This window comes from Phyllostomus discolor, chromosome 8 (genome assembly GCF_004126475.2).
Source record: "Phyllostomus discolor isolate MPI-MPIP mPhyDis1 chromosome 8, mPhyDis1.pri.v3, whole genome shotgun sequence".
NCBI classification, from domain to species: Eukaryota; Metazoa; Chordata; class Mammalia; order Chiroptera; family Phyllostomidae; genus Phyllostomus; species Phyllostomus discolor.
Genome location: NC_040910.2, coordinates 91,764,024 through 91,784,749, shown reverse-complemented (window position 1 = coordinate 91,784,749; position 20,726 = coordinate 91,764,024). Strand labels below are relative to the sequence as shown.

Here is a 20,726-nt window from a genome sequence, read left to right as displayed (position 1 = left end):
TGAGAGACAAACATCAATCGGTTGCCTCGTACGTGCCTAGACCCGAGACGGAAACAGCAACCCTGGCATGTGCCTTGACCTTGGAATCAAGCTGGTGACCTTTCACTGTGCGGGATGATGTGCAACCAAACCCGTCAGGGCTATATGAAAAGTTTTAATTGTGCTCACTACACTTTGGAGTTTAAATCACATCCCTCTTCATTTTCAACTCCTAATCTCAAATTGGAACTCCCACCAAATCAGCTGCCAAAAGTAGTCAGTAACTTAGTAATTATTTACTTAATTGAATTCTCATAAGGTTAACGGGAAAAGAAATGAGTAGGAAAATATAACATCACTCAGTGTAATGTAAAGGCTACATGTCTTGAGAATTTCAAATTTTAAAGTTATTACATCCTTCAAACAGTTAATTTTTCTTCCTGGCCAGGTGGGCCAGTTACTTGGAGTGTCGTTTCATGCAACAAAAGGTTGCGGTTCAATTCCTGGTCAGGGCAGATACCTAGGTAGGGGGTTTGATCCCTGGTCAGGGCACACATGGGAAGCAGCCGGTCTGTGTTCCTCCATTACCCTCATGCTTCTCTCTCTTCCTCCCTCCTTTTCTCTCTCTCTCTTTCTCAAATCAATAAACATATTTTTTAAAAGTTAATTATTTTACTGCCCGACATATGGCATAATTTTAATGCTTCTTCAGCACTCATACTTCATAGAAAATCATTCTTTGTAATACTGTCTCTAAACAGTATACAATGATCTCATTACTCTATTACTTTGCCACCAAATCATTTCTCAGACGTCTCTTTGGTCCCTGCACACACACTAGTCATTTGATGGCTGAGTACAAAGGAAGGTCCTCATTCCCTGGTCTGGATCTGTTGCATTCAGTGGCCCTGTAAAAAGTTATAAAGGAAGAGCCTAATAAACACTGCTGTAGGAAATACATAGACAGGCTGACTTTCGTCTTTAATTATTCCAAGGACACATTCTCAGTCTCACAGCAGCAGCCTTCAGATTCCTGAACCAGGAACCAGGGACCCTCCCAGGTTACACAGTCTTCTTACTTATCCTGTCAGTTCATTTTTGTTTTATCCTCCAGACTCTTGGAATAAATAAAAGAAACTTACTACTTACTTAACTTTGTTATCTTAGTTTCCCCTTTCTTGTATCCAAATTATTTGTCATTAAAAAAATCTTGGAATAGATCAGTTAGGCTGGCTCTAATATTTCTGGTAAGTATTACAAATGACAACAGCAAAAGATTAACCATTTCCATTGCTCAGTAACTTTTGAAAGTGATTTTATAGTTAAAATTCATAATAGTAATAAAAAAGTAGACAGAACTAAAACGAATTGATTTTTGTCTTTAAAGGGGACACTTGCAACAAATAGTTATTGTGAAGAATTTCTAAAAACTTATTTAGATTAAATAAAAATAATGAATACACAATACAACAGAAAAATAGGCAAATACATGAACAGCATTTCATGAAAGACACTCATATGCCCAATGAACATATGAAGAAATGCTTACTTACCTTTATGAGTAATCCACGAAATGCAAATCAAGACCACAATGAAATCCCATTTTACATCCAACCGAATGGCAAAAACTAAGTCTGACAACACCAAGTGCGGTAGAGGATGCACAGTAACAGGATCTGTCTTACATTACTGGGGGAAGTGCTTATTGACTCAACCACTGGGGAAAGTTTGAAATTTTTCAGTTTGAAGACAGACATTCATATATCCAGGAAACCAGCAATTTTATTGCTAAACATATATCTAAGAGAAACTCATTCAAGAATGCTTATAGCAGCACTTGCTTGTAGTATGAAGAAACGGTAATGTCCCAAATGCCCACTTACAGGAGAAATTGTGGTAGCCACACAGTGGAATGCTATCCAGCAATGAAAATAAGTGGTGGATAGCTACAGAAAACCACATGGATGATTCTTGCTAATAAAATATGTAATAAAATAGCAAGCCCCCCAAATTGCATGTGCTGCACTTTACTCTACACACCATGATTGTAGACCGATGACACTAGCGTGTCATAAACTGAAGGCTAAGACTAATTCAATTTTCTGCTTTTAAGGTCCATTTGGAGAAGAAAACCAAACACACACACCTTTTAAGAGGCCTACCTGTACTTTGTTGTTGTGCTGATATAAAACTCCAAACAATGGCTACTCAAGGAAGAGTAACCAAACATTAGTGGTTATTTTATAGAAAAGTGAGTTGATGACATACTGTATTCTAAAGCTCCAACTATGATGGTTGAGTTTTGAGTGCATTTAAAAAAAATGATACCTTTTTTTAAAAAAGGGAACTTAGAACAGTTAAGAGACCTTAGAAACTATAGCAGTTAAAGGACCTAAAAGTATTAGGCAAGAAAAAGGCATGCCTTGAAGGAGGTTGCAGAAAGGTAGAGACAGAAGAATGAGTTAATTTTAAATATGACATATAATTTTTACAAGATATATAACTAACATATGGAGGATGGATGAATTAGGAAGAATTTTTGTTTCAGTAGCTTCCAGTTGCTTAAGAACCCATGAGAAAACTAACTCTAGCTCAATATAAAGTAACTCATAATCAGAGAGACTCGAAACGGGATGGTCTGTGCGTAAGATGGCGAACTCCCTGCCTCGAGAGACCCTGAGGTGAATCAGTGTCACCAGCCATCATCAGCCAATCACCAGCCATCAGGGTTACTGTTCGAATGTTTCTGGTACTAGACCCTCCTAATTCTGAGATTTTCTGAATTTAAAAAGTACGTATGCTATAACCTTCTACAATACTGGGTAAAATGGCAGCTATTTTTCTTCTGAAAAAAAAAAAAAATTTTTTTTTGGCTTATGCATCACTCAACATTCATACTCACTGGTTTGATATCGTTCTCCAAGGAAGCAAGGAAGTCTCCCCTTGTCACCTGCAGGCTCTCTGCTTTTTCCATGTCTACTTCGACTTTAGTGCTGGCCTAGTTAGAAATAAAAACAAAATGTAAGGACTTCTAAGGTTTAAGAACATTTTTCGGCCTAAGAATGTAACACCTGAAGATTTTTAAAAGCATATTTTCACATCTCTCTCAAGTTCATAAACACATATACCTTTGCCTGAACAATTCCACTTCTAGGAATTTATCCCATAAATATATTCACAAATGTGTACAAAGTTATATTACTATAGTGGTTTATAATAGAAGAAGACTAGAAGCAAATCAAATGTCCACCAAGTGGGTACCAGTTAAGTCATTATGATGCATCTGTACTGAAGAACTCTGGATAGCCATTTCTTTGTGAATGGGGCATGGAGAGGAAAAAACACACACACAGAGTCTTTAAGAACAGTGGCTGCCATCCTTGTATCAGCATAGCCTCTAGAGTCATTAGAAATGCAGATACCCAGTCCCACCCCCTTCAGGATTCTGAGTTAAGAGGGTTCAGGCATTTATATTTTTATAAAGTGCCTGATGCTCAACCAGGCCTGTAAACATTTTTTTAGGAGACCAAGGCCCTACAGCTTTCATTTGCACTCATACTTTGTGCCTGAGAGTCTACGTGCCAGCTCCAAATATTCCGCTTCCTGCACCTGGAGCTGACACCTAGAGCAGACATCTGGAGAAGCACCCAGGCCTTTATCAGCACTTGGAGCTGCCTGGGCCTGATGAGTGATTGAGATACCAGCACATTTTTTAATGCGACTGGGCTCACTCCCAATTGCACAGGGCAAGCCTGTCTAATATTTAAAATGGTACTATGGTTATACAAAAAATTATCTTTAAAAAATATCTGATTATAAAACAAAAGTATGTTAAGCAACATCAATTTTCCATTGATTATTATAAAATATGAGTCATGTTCCTTTAGGAACAGACTGCTGAGACAAATAAAATGACAGACTTTTTTTTTAAAGTCATTTTTATGAGATAAAAAGAACTGTCAGGAAACTGAATCAGGATAAATTTATTTATCTCCCTTCCTGCCCCAAATCCCAGGAAATGACAGAAAGTTAGAGAAGCAGGTGAAGAAGCCTAGAAGATAAATCCAGAATTTTTAACTCTGAGAGGGAGAGAAGAGGACAAAGATGGAAGAGAAGAAAACTTTCTACAGCTGAAGAAAGCTGTGTCTTTTCAGTTTACAGGGTTCCATGAATGCTGATCAGGGTAAAGGAAAAGAAACCCGCATCTGTCTAGACTGTGCTGTGAAGTATTGGAGCACCAGAGGTGAAGAGAAAGTCCTAGAACCTTTTTGAGAGACAAAAACAGGTTACCTGTGAAAGAACCTAGCAACATGAGAAACTAGAAGACAGAGTACCACATTTTCAAAATACATGTGTCTCTCTACCCTAAAAGTAATTTCCATGTACATAGGAAGATACAGGCAAGCTTTTTTATAACAGTACTATGTACAGTTCTAGCCACTAAAGCAGCAATTTTCGACTTTTTTCATCTCATGGCATACATAAACAAATTACTAAAATTCTGTAGCACACCAAAATATATTTTTGCCGATCTGACAGAAAAAATAGGTACAATTTTGAGTCATTCACACCAGATGGCTATTGTGTTGGCTGCTATCATTGTTTAATTTGACAATCTAAGGGAAAGGAGGTCACTGCCCCTGACTAAATAGACGGCTATTGCACGTCTTGAAATTCTTGCTGAGTAAGACTTTTTGACGTCTAAAAGAATTCTAGCCCTGGCTGGTGTGGCTCAGTGGATTGAGTGCTAGCCTGTGAACAAAGAGGTCGCCGGTTCAGTTCCCAGTCAGGGCACATGCCTGGGTTGCAGGTCGGGTCCCTAGTTGGGGGTGAACAAGAGGCAACTGATTCATGTATCTCTCCCACAATGACATTTCTTTCTCTCTCTTTCTCCCTTTGTTCCCCTCTCTCAGAAGGTAAATAAATAAAATCTTTAAAAAACAAAAAAAGAAATAAATGAATTCTACAAGGTGTAAAGTTTAAGGTAAAAACGAAGAAGCCAGTTCTGACATTAAAATCCCAATGAAGCTACAAGACTCATTTTAAACAGTCCCAAGTTTTTACTATGATGATGTTTTGTATTTTTGATTTCCTCTTACAGTGAAACTGAAATGACATAAACATATAGTGATATGGAGGGAAAAATCTTATTTGCCTTTCAACGTTTGCCAAAAAATATGATAGATTTCAGGACTGAAATTGGTGTGCAACTTGTCTTTTTACTACTAAGAAAGGACTCACCCAATGAATTAAAAATGAATTAAGATGGAAGGATTAGAGTTACTTTAGAACAAGCTGTTTTTACATACTTCAAGAATTGTAGAAGTTATCTAATTATAAACAATCAACAGGACGACCACTGTAAATTATGCCTGACCATGAAGTTTTCTAAGGCTTTCTCTTAGCTATTTTTAAAATTATTTTATCAAATTAGTAAAACCTTCTTTTTTTAAAATTCCGCAATTCTGAATTTTTACTCACTTAGAAAACCTTTTTTCATTTGTCTGAATTAGTGCAATTTTCCCCTGCATTTAATTTATAACAGCTAATCAATACAGAAGAGGCAACATCTTTCAGCTTATACCTGCAGAAACTAATAAACTTGTATTTCAACACTAGCAAATATCAAGTGGTCACCCTTAAATTTCATAACCTTTTAAATCTGACCTTTGAAAGTTCTTATCATTCCTGTTAAATTAAGGGTAGAATGACCTCAATCAATCAAAATTCTACAGAAAATAAATAATTTTATTAAAGTTCTGCAAACATAAATCGGAGCTTTGATTCAGTTGTGAAGAGTGTGTGTGTGTGTGTGTGTGTGCACGCGCGCGAGTGCATGCGCGTGTGTGTTCTCGATCCGTTTCCTCACGACAGATTACAGCAGAAGAAATTTAGGTTATGAATCTTCTCTACCTGGAGCAGAAATTCCTTTCAAGATAAAACCACCAAGTGTCACATGAATTATACTTGATCACATACATGGGTGCAAGTGTAAATGACGTGACCACCAGGTGTTCATGATTGGATTTGCTGCTTGTTTTAGAACGCTGGACAGAACCGTTTAACAGGGAGGACCTGTTTAGTTCAGGCCACCTGACTTTGTTTAAGCCTAAATCGCTTGAAAAGGAAGCGAAACACACTAGTAACGGCTTTTTATAATACAAAGAACATCATGACAAATAGTTGAATGTTGTGTATAAGTTCTACACCAACTTTAAATCACAAGTTTCAAATTACTTGTTCATCCGTCACTACTAGTAAAGATGACTAAAGCTGTATGTCTTTTGCTCAGCCGAGGAGGAGTCTTACTAGGGAAACTGTTTAAAGAACTTTTGACAATACAGATTTTTTAAAATGCAGAAAAAGAAAGAAATGTTAGTATACTATTTCTTGTGGGGTGGAGTTAGTGTCTTACATATCCTTTCCTTCTCTGAAGCACCTAACAGTCCCTTGTATTAGGTATTGTAGATACTATAAAAAAAATTAAAAGCTCTTTAGTACAAAAAGGTGATGACCACAGGTCAATATGCATCACCTGATGTTTAAATTAAAGATAATTCCATCACATGGAAAGAGTGAGGGAAATAATGTCCACTATTTGCACCACTTCTTACCTGCAAATCTGAACAGTAATATATTCCATATACTGGTAACTAACATGTTAGTTTCACACTTAGAAAAACAGTCAACAAAACAAAGAAACTCAGACATTGAAAAGGATGTATGGTATCCTCTCAAATCCTCCAATGACAAAAATGTAAAGAACGACTTATAGGGCTGTTCAAAATTTTAGTGTCTCCGGGCCACACTGGAAGAAGAGTTGTTGTCTTGGGCCACACATTAAATTCATCGTGACACATAATCACAATAAAATCTCATAATGTTTTAAGGAAATTTGCGATTTTGTGTTGAGCTGAATTTATAGCCATCCTGAGCCGCACGTGGCCTGCGGGCCGCAGGTTGGACACCCCTGGTTAAGGCACTTCCACATACAGTATTTGATTTCATTTCCACAGAAGTCCAGAAACAGGTAGTTATCGCCCTTTGATGGAGCAGAAACAAAAAAGGGAAACAAGTGTAATGCTAAACCACGCCTCAGGACTATGGAATATGTGATCTTTCCACCACATCTCACTGCTTCGTGTGTACAACTAATACATGCTTAAATAAAGCATGTTTCTTAGTGGGACGATGGCTTAGAGACGTTTTGGGATAAGATTGTTGTGGTTCAAATGGCAAATAACTAAATAAAAGAAAAATCTGGAGGCTAATGCATATGAAAAATCTGATAACTAACAATCTAGTTACTGTGGACTTTATCAAGAAGCACTGATTTGGTCTGAGGTGAAGGATCAGTAAGGTGGGGAACAATTTTCACATCATTTACAAAATTTTTCTTAAAGTCACCACCACTTCTTACCAAGACTTTTCTAATGGCAAGGAGAGAAAAGAAAAGAAAAAAGAAAAAGAAAGGAAGGAAAAATTTGCTTTATACAGAAAGGACCCAATATAGTATTCCCCCACTATCCAGACCTTTGGCATTTTTTTTAAAAAAAGGTAGTAGTACTAGTATTCTCCTTGTCCTGGGTCTCCAGTATTTTAAAAGAGGTTTTTCTTATCTGTCTAAAGTTACTTTCTCAAGTATGGCATTCCTGAGCTAGAACAAAGTCATTGCTATTATGTAGGGAAATTATGGCTTATAGATAGAGTTTGATTCAGAATACACATATAAGTTTACTAACTTTAAAAATATTTGCTAAATACCTACAATGTTTTCAGTATTTAAACCTATTTGTGATACTGTGGGAACTTCAGAGAGGAATAGGATATGGGCTGGAAGCTGACAAGCGTTTTCTGTAAAGAGCCAGGCAGTACGTGTTTTAGGCTTTGCGGGCCAGGCTGTCTCCGTTGCAAATACTCATCTCTGCCACTACAGTATGGAAGCAGCCACAGACACTATGTAAGTGAATGGGTGTGGTTGTGTTCAAAAAAACTTTATTTATAAAAACTGGTGGCTGGCCAAACATGGCCCATGGGCCAGTTTGCCAACCCCATTTGGTTTGGAATCATTGCTAGAATGTACCCAAATAATGAGAATATACTCAATCTAATTGCTCAGGCTTTCATTAGTTCCTGCAAGAACTGTTATAAAAGTTCTCCTCTCTTGTCTGTGTCGCCAACTCCACTCCCCTAAACACTCCACTCGACACAGCTTCCAGAGTGATCTTCTGTTTTAACACTATGTCACTTCTATTCTTAAAACTCTTCAATGGCTTAGCAGTACTCACAGAAAAAAGTCCATACTTCTTAGCACAGTATAAAAGGCTTTGTGCTCCATCCCCTGCTTTAGCCTCTGACTTTAGTCTCCTCGCAATCTCTACCTCCCCTCCCTCCCTTTTACGCTGAAGCAATGCTGAATTACCTTAACACATCATGCTATTTTGCGTCTCTGTTCCCTTGCATATATTGTTCCATCTACCTAAAATGCCCTACCCCACCAAGGGACACATCCACACAGGACCTCCTCTGTGAAGGTTCTTCTCTCCCCATCAACTGACCACAGCTGACACCTTTCACTTCCTCACTGCCATGGACTTTCTATGAGCAGGACAGACTGTGAGCTGCTCAACGGTAGTAGATTTACTTCTTTGCAGTTGTAGTATTAACCCCTAGCATAGTGTCTGGCATATAGTAGGTGCCGAATAGATCTGTTTTGAACCAAAGGTACCATAAATGATACACTACTATTTCAGGAAGATAATACATCATTCTTGAAAGAGAGAATCAGAAAAGGTTAAGAAAGTGGTGGCATATGGACCAGGTATTGAAAAGAGAAGTAAACAGAGAGGGTAAAGACTCTCAGTGAAGAAAAAAACAGTAGAAAGTAGAATAGTAAAAATAGTAGTAAATTAAAGTCTGATGATCAGTGAGTATTTCAGTTTGATGGAGATGTATGGGGAATAACTGGGAACACATCTGGAAAGGCAAGCGAGCTTAGGACCTGAGGTCTAGAGGACCTTAAAGACAAAGGCTAAGAAGTCTGTACTTTGTTCTGGAGACAAAGGTAACTCACTGAGAGTCTCTGAAGAGCAGAATGATACGAAATAAGAAGATTCATCAAAGGGAAAGTAGACAGTGACAATGGGAACTGAAAGATACTGCCAAGATGGAACTGACAAAATTTGGCAAATGACTTGATGTTGGACACAGCACAGTGACAGGAATCAAAAATAAAACCCTGAAGTTTTAAGCCTGGGAAATTGAGATATCAGCAAAAGAGGACCAAAAAGAAAAGTAGGTTAAAAAAAAAAAACAAGTTGCCCTGGCTGCTGTGGCTCAGCGGATTGCGTGCCGGCTTGTGCACTGAAAGGTCACTGGTTTGATTCCCAGTCAGGGCACATGCCTGGGTTGTGGGCCAGGTCCCCATTTAGGGGCATGTGAGAGGCAACTGATTGATCGATGTGTCTCTCACACATCGATGTTTCCCTCCTGCTCTTTCTCCCTCACTTTCTCTCTCTAAAAATAAATAAATAAATCTTTTTTAAAAACAGACAGCAAATTTGTTTTTGAAACATTAAATGAAACCTGATAAAAAAACCCAGGTAGAGTTATTTAGTATAAATTGAAAGTGTGTGACATACTTTCAAGAGATAAGACATAAATCTGGAAGCCATGTATCTAGAGGTGATAACTAAAACCTGAAGAGAAGGGATGCTAAAGGATCAAATGTACTTGTTCAAACTTTATCAAAATAAAAGTATGCTCAAATTTCTACCAGAGTATCAATATATGATTGTCCTAATTGGCAAACATGTCCATTTCTCCGACTCTGAATTCCCTGAGGGGAGAGGCCCTGGTTTACTGTCTTCATGTTTCCAGCTTAATACCTCAAAAACAGCAATTATGCCATCTATTTACTGAATGAAGCAGCCCCTGTAATTCTAGAATGTAGGAAAAAAATCCAACTTCCTACAATATGTTACAATTCAACATAGCACAAAGATTTAAAAAGTTCTTCAAAATCTTCATCTTCACATGTATCAGATGGAGGTAAACCTCAGGCAGATGGGTCAGTGGTCACCGTGTGACAGATGCCACCGTGACTTTTCCTGTTGCTCTGAAGATCCAGCAGTCGGTAGTCAACTCCTATTCCTTTTACCGTGAATCTATTCTATCAAAAGTCGGCATCAGCCTAGCCCTTGGCGCACTTGAAAGGAAAGAGGGAGAACACTGGCAGGTGTATGTGCGGGGAGTATGTGCGGGCCTGCAGGCTCCTACTCTGTTGGTTGACCGGACCGACCTTTATGTGTCTGTTCATGGCAGTGGACTGTGCCGCTCGCACCAGGCCCTCCAGCTCAGCACCGCTGAAGTTCTTGGTCTCCACGGCCAGCTCTTTAATGTCCACGTCAGCAGAGAGTAGCTGGTGCCCTCTCATCCTTGCTGTGTGGATGTGAAGGATCTGCAGTCGACCTTTCTCATCTGGTAAGCCTGATAAAATGGAAAATAGAGATTACTTTATTCCTAGCATTTTCTTAGAGCTATTCAAGCATGTAAACATCTGCTTCTCATGATATATAACTCTTCTAACAAACATCAAGCTAGTGGGTTATGTGACTTTGCTCCTGTTAATGAACTCTAAATATGCCCCCCACCCCCAGGCCATCAGTGACAGGTCTTCTCACCTATTTCCATTTTCACTTCCAGTCTTCCAGGTCGGAGGAGGGCCTCATCTATCAGATCCGGCCTGTTGGTCATTCCTGAGCACAGGTGTTAAAATAACATACAAATGATCGCAGTTCAAAAACAAGATAAAATGTCCCTTAAGTAGATGTAAGAACAGTAATTTATCTTAGCTAAGAGGGCACTTTATAAAAGTCAAACAGAAAACCAAATTATTCTCTAACAAAAATATCATTTGTTCTTGATCTGCTCTAATGAAAATACCTGGAGACTTTGCTTTAACATTCCACTACTGTACAAGTCAAAGGAATATAAATACAATGAAATCTTCAAATACTGAAAAAGGAACAGTACAGTTCAGAGAGGGTCAAAGTGGGAGAGGGGCCACGTGAACCTCATCTGTCTGACCCTGAAGTCCCTTCCCTTTTTGTATGCTAATGGTTTTCAACCTTTATAAATAGTAGACGCCCTCCCCCCCAATGTCATCTTAAGAAGAACCTCAGCACATTAACAGTTAAAAGATGAAGTTATAATAGGATGCATGATCTGCAGCTCTCTCCCTGGCCCTCACAGACCCTGGAGCCCCTCTGAGGACCCCTGGAGCCCCTCTGAGGACCCCTGGAGGCCTGCAGGACCCAATCTGAAAACCACTGCATCACACCGCACTCTCCGGCGAGCTGCATGCCTAAACCCATGAGTCACTGAAACCCATCTTTCATTTGTCCTATTAAGGCTACACATTAAAATAGTCAAATTCTTCTATATCACTTGATCCTAATTTGGAAACACTGGCAAAGTAGTATAATTACAACCTACACAGATCTTAATTCCGAACCTATGTATCTAATGTTTTTGAAATCACAGTACTTTTTTTTTTAGAGCAAACATACCAATGACTAAGATGTTGTTCAGCTGCTCCACGCCATCAATTTTGGACAGCAGCTGGTTGACGACAGTGTCATGGACCCCCGTGCTACCAGCCATGCTCCCTCTCTGCTTGCAGATGGCATCGATTTCATCAAAGATGATGATGTGCAAACCACTGTTAGCACCGAGCTAGCAAGGAAAGAAATTATATTGAAGAGTTCTGATTCTATTATATTAAAGGTCATATAATTCAAATACTTCGAATGTATTATTAAACGAACTAGTCACAAAAGCAAAGCAAAGCTTCCTGTAGATGAACTTCATTTCATGTTGACTAATAAATATAGAAGTCTAGTCATGTTTGCTGCCCTCTCCAAGGTATTGGAACCGCATTCTTGGAATTCTGCGAACTGCAAACGCATCCCAGAACCTCTTATTCAATAGCCATAAAACAAAAAAAAAATCATATGATACATGATGAAAGTAAACAGTCCAACATACAATTAACTGTTCCTTTACACTCTTTTCTTATGTTGAAAGAATTCTTATACTTATTAGATGCTATTCTTAAGTTAGTGAATGGCAACTCACTCCCATTTTCCCTGACTTTTGGTGAGGGGTGAGGGGATTGTCCCAGAAACAGTGGGGTTAACGTTCATGTGTTTGTCAGCTTTTGTACTTAAATGGTAGCTCCACCCAGAGGTCCACTAGGGACTGGGGAAGTGGGGACAGGAATTGAGCATGATTCATATTCACTTATATCACAAGAAAACAGATTATTTTCTCCTAACAGTCAAGTGAGAACAGAGACAGTTTATAAAAAGAACATCATCAGGGGGGTGCTGTTTATCTGCATAGTGATTTATTTCTGTTTTAGTTTATTATATATAGAGTCACTGTCAAAATAAATTAGTTTATATATTTAAAAACTCTAATAGAGGCAAATATTTTTAAATGCCAATGATTGATTAGGTTAAGTTAAATGGATGCTATAACAATTTATATTTAAATAATTAAGTCTCTTATTAGAAACCAAGAAAAAAAATTTAAAACAAAAACATTAGGACTTAACATAACAGCTATAAACAAACATAACCTAAATAAATATGACAACCTATGGATAATATAAGATGGGCCTAATGAGATTAAGGATTAGATATGGTTGGTATTCATTAAACCTCTGGCAAGGATAGAATCTTTTTTTTACATAGATTTTTTAAAAACTTATTATAAAAGTATTAGAAGTTAGCTGACCAAAAGTTGTACAGCTAAGTTAAAAATAAATTATACTATATCACCTAAAGATATCTGCTATTAACATTCTGCAAATTTATTTCTATATTTTAAATGTATTTTAATTACAATATTGGGAACTCAATGTATCTAGTATTCTCTTGAATGTTAACTATTCTTTGAAAACAATTTTAAATGGTTATTTTTGTTTCTAACTGCAAAACAGATGATATTATAAAAATTTGGAATACCAAAACAGTAAAGAAATCACAATTGCCTAAAATTCAACGAGCTAGGAATAACTAAGATTATTAATTTGACGCTATGTAAATAATTTGTACCCTGCTTTTCTTCAGTCTAGACATTACCTTAAGCTCTTTCCCATGCCTGTAAACACAACTACACAGTGTGATTTTTAATGGTTCCATATTTCATTGTATGACTGGTTTTATAGTTTAACTCTCCTATTCCACATTAATTCCTTAGTACAGATATTTAACAATGTCTAAGTTTTCAGTATTATGTACGCTGCTGCAATGAACTTCCTGAAGACAACTTGTTAGATGCCTACAAACAAGGCAACCTGAGGAAAAGGGGGACCAAGAAAACATAAGGTGATAGATAAATGTTGTCTCAGAAGTAGGAAGAGAAACAGTTCCAAAAATGACCTGAAGAAAATTAGACTGGGTCTAAAACAAATACAAATATACAGAGTTGTCTGTTTTTTTAATCAAAACCAGATAAAACACTGTTTGATCCAGCAATTCCACTCCTTAGTTTACAGCAACTCTACTCCTAAGTGCCCCAAACTGGAAACAACCCAAATACCCTTTCATGGGAGAATGGATCAACAAACTACAGTACATTTGTATGAAGGAATACTACTCAACAGTAAAAAGGAATGTTTGATACATGCAACAACTTGGATGAGTCTCAAAGGAACTATACCAAGTGAAGGAGGTAAGTCTTAAAAGGTTATGGCATTCTCAAAAAGAAAAACCCACAGGATGGAGAAGAGATCAGCAGTTACCAGAGACTGCAGGCAAAGGGGGACTGACCACAGACAGCATGAGGGGGTTTGGGGGGGAGATGCAAATGTTCTGAATCTAGATTTTAGCAATGGTTACATAAAACTCTAACACCTGCTAAAATTCATAAAACTGTACACCAGAAGAAGTCAATTTTACGTCATAATAATGAACAGAAACATAGAAAAATATCTTATAATATATTCTATTATTCATATGTGGAATATTATTCATTCTTCAAGGCACCACTATGCAAGGTAATTGATAGTCATGTGCTCATTAAGGTTTCCAAAATTTAACTAGGTATTATCATTTTTTTCCTGAACATTACCTACAAAATTGTTGTCCTTCCACAAGTGTTTTAAAAACTAAATTCAAATCTGAAAAAATTAATTTCTCAATATCATCATGGTTATTGAACAGATTTCTGATGATAAATGATAGCTTGCCATTAAAAAAAATTCAACACTAAAAACTATTCAAGACAGAATGAGGAACTGGAATTACAACCTTAGCTTTGCCAAACACTTCTACATAGTAGGGTAACATTTCTACACAGTAGGGTCTTCGGTTCAAAACAAGCAGACACCTGCATGTGACTAAAAAATTGTGGGACTCTACATTATTTTTATAAACATTTTTATTCAAGGTTGTCTGCCAATAGAGCATGAGATGAAAAAAGCACGTTGCTGTCTATGTGCCTTATGTTGCCGCTGGAATCGTGACTTCCTTCTCAGGCCAACCTCAAAAATCACCTATGTGGAAGGGAAGCCAGAGACAATAGGAACACTGTGTTTGACTAAATGATCACAGAAGCGATCTGTCCCAAACATAATTCAGTACAATTCTGACCTTTTCAGAGCCTTACTAATCTTGTGACCTGTCATCAGGTCCCTTCCCCCAACTTGGTCAGCAGAATAACATCAATTTTTACAGGTGTGCTACTTAAATAAAGCCAGGTTCTCACTGCAATAAGTTAGGAATCAGGTAATGTCAGAATTAATGTTCACAGATTAATATAGCTGAATCATCAATAAACCCCTTACCAAAGAGTTTAAATTTCCACAATGCAATCCTCTTCAATCCGCTGGCTTCTAGCTCTGTCCTTACCATCTGAGAAGTCTGCCCCCATAGAAACAGAGCTGAGCTCCTGGCAACAGCCTTCGAAAACCCCTGTTCTATATTTAACCAGTCTGACCTATATGCAAGTGCTCGTCTCTGTCAGCCTGGACGGGCCAGAATCACAGAGGTGATGCTTTTCTTCATTATGTAACACACATACACCCTCCATGGGGTCATTAGCTGAGTACACCAAGCATTTTCTGGATGTAAGAATTGGGAAAGGTATAACTGAAAAATCTGGCTACGATTAACACCTACCTAGAAATTCTTTCCAATTCAGCTTTATTATTAATAGTGTCATATTTAAACTGTCTGCAAGTTTATTTATAATGATTAATATCTTATGACTTTTTTCCTTTAGATTTTACTTACTTATTTTCAGAGAGTGGAAGGGAGGGAGAGAAACATCAGTGTGTGAGGGAAACATCAGTTGCCTCTCGCACACCCCCAACTGGGGACATGACCTGCAACTCTGCATGTGCCCTGACTGGGAATCGAACTGACAACCTTTCCTTTCACAGGTCAGCACCCAATCCACTGAGCCACACCAGTCAGGGCATGACTTTTTTTTCCTACAAGTCTACCACAGACCAAAAAGAAAAATATATTAAAATAAAGTAAAAATAATACTCATTTTATCTGACAATTACCATACAGATCCACTGGGTCTTTTTATAAACCTTAAGCTATATTATGTTATTTCAACACCCTAGAAATTATGTCATCAGTATTCATCAATTCTCAACTATGCTAAAAAAAGACTGAGGAGAAGAGAAGCGATGAAACTGTTGAGAACGATGCAATAGTGAAATAAATATCACTATGACATCATCCCTGTTTTCTTAGTGCTGTCCAAAGTACCACATCATCTTTGGTGGAAACACCACCCACCAGCCTTGTTGTCTGATTTTAGTTTTAGCTGAACACAGTTGAGAATGCAGATGTTTTAAATTCCCTGGCCATAATGGCAAAAACAAGACAAAGAAAATCGATAGAGAAAGGTATTTCACAATTACATGGATCTGAGGTTAAATGCAGAGTGAGACAGCAGCACCTGAGACTCTAATGAAGATGGTGAAACTGATCACTAAAAGGAATGTGCCTTCAGATGATGGTATTCTACATAAGTTTTCTCAAACTGAAGAATGAGTGAAGAATATATTTCTAAGACCAAAAAGAAGAAAATATGACATTTTCATCCAGTTATGTATTCACAAGAAGTCTCCAGTGTGCTTTATTGTGACAAGAAACTAGGCCATCTCCTTTTTCTAAAAGGACACATGGTATTATTTTGCCACCTTTTATTTCAGTTGTGCATCAAAATTTCCTTGTTATGGTTTCTAAGTAGACAAATGCTGAAGGCAGGCACTAGGAGAGATGACCAGAAGAAAGAGATGACATACACATAAAAAAACTGGACTGACCATTCTAAAAGGTGTATACAAATCTAAAAACAGAAATGTTTTGCAATTATGGAGCATGTGATGGGGGCGCACAAGAGGTAACCACACATTGATGTTTCTCTTCCTTTCTTTCTCCCTCCCTTCCCTGTCTAAAAATAAATTAAAAATCTTAAAAAATAGAAAGTAATAGATACAAATTAAAATAAAAAATTAAAAAATATTTTAATAGACTTCCACTTCTCTTTAATCTTGCATTTGTAAACTATTTGTAAAGTAACTTTAATTTTTAAAAAGTTCTTTCAATCCAGATAGTAAATGGTAGTGACTATTTTTCTTAGTATACTGAGTGTTAAAAAGACATTTGAAGCAGAAATATAGTAGAACTAGGGATCAACTGTATAACTGAATTGGTTCCCGGACTGTCTGAAGAGTTTAGATCAGTTACTTAACTTGCACCATCCACCAGGATCCGTGCCTGTTAGAACCAAAGGGGCAGAAACGGCAGGAGACCTGAACTTGACTAAGAACTTAATGGGACACAGAGAAACAAGGGAAAAAACTCTCTAGTGTAAAATGGAAATAATTCAGTGCTCAACAAGCAGACTTGAAACATTAAAGGGTTGCTATAAAGACAGTATTTAAAATTTATTTTTACTATCAACAAAAATCAGAAAAAGGAGGAACTATAGTAAATTAGATTTAGTAAATCTTACTAGATTTAAGAGAAAATATTAGATGCTAGGTTATGTTTCTGCTTTCTCTCCCATTACAAGTAGGGCAGCAATCAACATCTTGATACATGTCCTTTTGTGCACAAGTTCAAGAGTGTTTCTGAGATGGCTGTCTTGAAATAGGGTCATGGGGCTTATGCATCTTCATTTTTGTAAGATGTTGTCAAATTAATCTGCATGATATTACCCACTTGGTGCACTCTAGATTTTACTATGACTAGTAATATATCAGTCCCTGTTTCTCTACAACCTCACAAACTTTTGGTGCAGTAGTCCTTGCAAATTCCACCAGGCTGTGTGTAAAATAATGTCTCTTTTTTTAATCCTCACCTGAGGACATTTTTGTTTTCATTGCTTTGAGAGAGAGAGAGGAAGGGAGAGAAACACTGATGCAAGAGAGAAGCATCAACTGGTTACCTCCCATGTGGGCCAGGACCAGGGATCAGTACTCGAACTGGGGATCAAACCTGCAACCTAGGTACGTGCCCTGACCGGGAATTAAACCTGCAACCTTTCGGTTGTAGACTTCCAAGCCACACTAGCCAGGAATAATATTTCTTTTATTATGCATTTTCCTGAGCACCTTTTAATTTGCTTATCTTCAGTTGTTTTTCTCCTCTGAGAATTGCCTGTTCATATTTTTTGCCAGTTTTTTAAAATTGTGGTATTTGTCTTTTTCTTATTTATCCATTACCTTTTAATTGAATTTATTGGGGTGACATTGGTTAATAAAATTATATAGGTTTCAGGTGTACAATATATAATACATCATCTGTATATTGTATTGTGTGTTCATCATCTCAAGTTGCCTTATTTATTATACAGGAACTTTACAGAGAATTTATTATAGAAGATGCCAATTCTTTGAGGATTATATTCATTGTAAATATCTTCTCCAGTTTGAGATATGTGTATTTGGTGTAATCTGTCAGACAGATTTTTCTTCATATTAATGTAGCCAAATTAACATTTTTTCTTTTATGGATCTGATTTCTGTATCTTAAAAATGAAATTCTTCCCTAGCCTCAATTCTTAAAGCTTTCTGCCTATTTTCTTTTAATAATATTTTCTAAGTTTTGTTTTTGCAAATCGATGTTGTGAAATTGGGATAGAATTTTATTTTTTATTTTTAAAAAATATTTTATTTATTTATTTTTGTAGAGAGAGGAAGGGAGGAAGAAAGGGAGAGAAACATCTTATGTGTGGTTGCCTCTCATGTACCCCCCACTGGGGACCTGGCCCACAACCCAGGCGTGTGCCCTGGCTGGGAAATGAACCAATGACCCTTTGGTTCATAGGCTGGCACTCAGTCCACTGAGCCACACCAGCCAGGACAGCATTTTATTTTATTTTTTTACAGAGAACCACTGATCTCAGTATTCATGGAATCATCTATTCTTTCCCCTCTGATTTGTATAATATTTTCACTCTTCGTATAATAAGCTCTTCCTGAGTTTTATTTTGTTTCCTTGGTCTGTTTTTGCATAAATATATTACACTGACTCGATTATTAGAACTTTCCAGTAAATCTGGGTATCTGATGACAAAAGTCTTCATTACTCTCCAAAATTTTCATAGCTTTGAAATTTTCATGGTTTTCAAAGCATCAAAACAAAACAAAAACAAAAGACCAAGTTGTCAGGTTCCAAAAACTTCCTCTTAGACTTGATTGAAAAAGCACTGAATTTACAGAGTAATACCGGCAGTGCTGTCATTTTTATGATGTTGTCAGTATTCCTACATGTAAACATGTTCTATTTTACCATTTATTAGCTCCTTTAAAAATTTATTTATTTATTTATTTGTTTATTTTTTAGAGAGAGGGAAAGAGAGGGAGGGAAACATCGATGCTAGAGAGAAACATCAATTTGTTGCCTCTTATATGTGCCCCAACCGGGGAACGAACCTGCAACTCAGGCATGTGCTCTAGCCAGGAACTGAACTGGTGACCTTTCAGTTTGCAAGACAGTGTCCAACCCACTGGGCTACACATGTCAAGGCAGCTTTAAAAAAAAAGATTTTCAAAAATGTTTCTAATTTTTCCCTTTAGTTTCCCTCTGAGGCTTAATCCTAGGTACCTTATCTTTGTTACTGCTGTAAAATTTTTATTAAAGTTACATTCTCAATATCTTGACATTTTCTTTGTCTTGTTATTACCTTCTTGTTTCCTAAATAATCTGAATTTTCTTTATTCCTTCCCCACCTTCTCCTCATACTTTGGAAAAGTTTGAGAGCTATACACAATTTTCACATACACATCTGATCTAAAGTTGTATGTTAATTAACATTACTATCTTCTTCCCTAATAATACAAGAATCTTACACAAATTTATTTCACTTCTCATATGTTTTATTCCATACTTCAGTTCTTAAGAAACCATACTGATCATTGTTATTGTTCTTTTATATAGTGAATGCTTCTTACACTTACCTCTTTTAAACTTTTCTATCATGAAGTATGGTGTAGAAAGTTCACAAAACGTGAATGTATGCCTCATTGAACTGTCACAAAATGAGCACCCACATAACCATAACAAGAGCCCTCCACCATTTCTTGTAGGAGAGACAATCTGATTTTTACGGTAGTTATTTCTCAGTTTCCTTTATACTCTTATTACCTAAGCACGCATTGCTAAACACTATACTTTGAACTTTATATAAATGGAATCATCCAGTAAGTATTCCTTCTTGTTTAGTTTCTTTTGTTCAACATTTATTTGTGAGATTCAAAACTGTGTAATACTTTCATTGCATATATACAGGACAAGTTATCCATTTACTGAATGTAAAATTCTAAGTTGACAGCTTATTCTCTTTTAGCTCCTTAAAAATGACATTCAAGTGACCTGGTTTCCATCACTTCTGTTGAGCAGATAGCTGCCAGCTAATTGTTGCTTATTTGAAGATAATCTTTCTTTATTCTCTAGTTGCCTTTAAGGTTTTTCTCTGTTTTGTTTGTTTGTTTTATTTTGTTTTCAGAAGTTTACTGATGATTAACTACAGACGTAAACTTCTTTGGTATTTCTCTTGCTTGAGGTTCATATCACTTTGGAATGTATGGACTGAGAAAGGTCTTCATCAGTTTTAGAAAGTCGTAAAGCACTTTCTCTTCCAGTGCTGCTTTGCTCCACTGTCTTTCTCCTGACCTTCTGGAACTTTTTAGATATTCTTATGGTGTTTTCTATCTTTCTTCATTCCTTTCACCCTTTGTGTCTGGTTATTCTTGCCTAACGTCTTTCAGCGCACTAATTCTCTCTTCAGGTGTGTCTACTCTATTTAAACCAATCTACCTGAATTAATTTCAATTACTGAATTTCTCATTCCCATACTTTCCATTTGACTCCTTCTTAGTTTCCAGCGCTCTGCCAAATTCTCAATCTTGCTTCTCTTTGAATGTGATAAGAATGGTTATTTTAAAAATCTTTATTTGAGAATTCCAATATCCAGAGGCCCAATTTCTATCATCTTTTGTTTCTTTTTCTTGTTGTGTCTGACTACTTTGAATTACACACCAGACATTTAATTTCATTTGCAAACTACAAAAATAACTTGAGGCCTTGCATGGTACTACCTTCCTCCAGGAAGTATTTACAACTCTGCCAGATGCCTGGAGGCACTAGTGATATAGGAAGCCTCAATCCAATTTTAGAGAATGTCATGATTCAAAGCTGACCCACAGCCTC

General features: G+C 37.0%; 1 protein-coding gene across 1 annotated transcript in view; it reads right to left on the bottom strand.

Moving 5' to 3' along the window:
• The window catches only part of NSF (N-ethylmaleimide sensitive factor, vesicle fusing ATPase), a 137,705-nt gene that overhangs the window by 43,989 nt on the left and 72,990 nt on the right, over nt 1–20,726 (bottom strand). Inside the window, 4 exon segments of the mRNA XM_036033577.1 lie at nt 2,882–2,977; nt 10,280–10,467; nt 10,662–10,736; nt 11,550–11,715. Of these exon segments, the coding sequence (XP_035889470.1) occupies nt 2,882–2,977; nt 10,280–10,467; nt 10,662–10,736; nt 11,550–11,715 (525 nt within the window).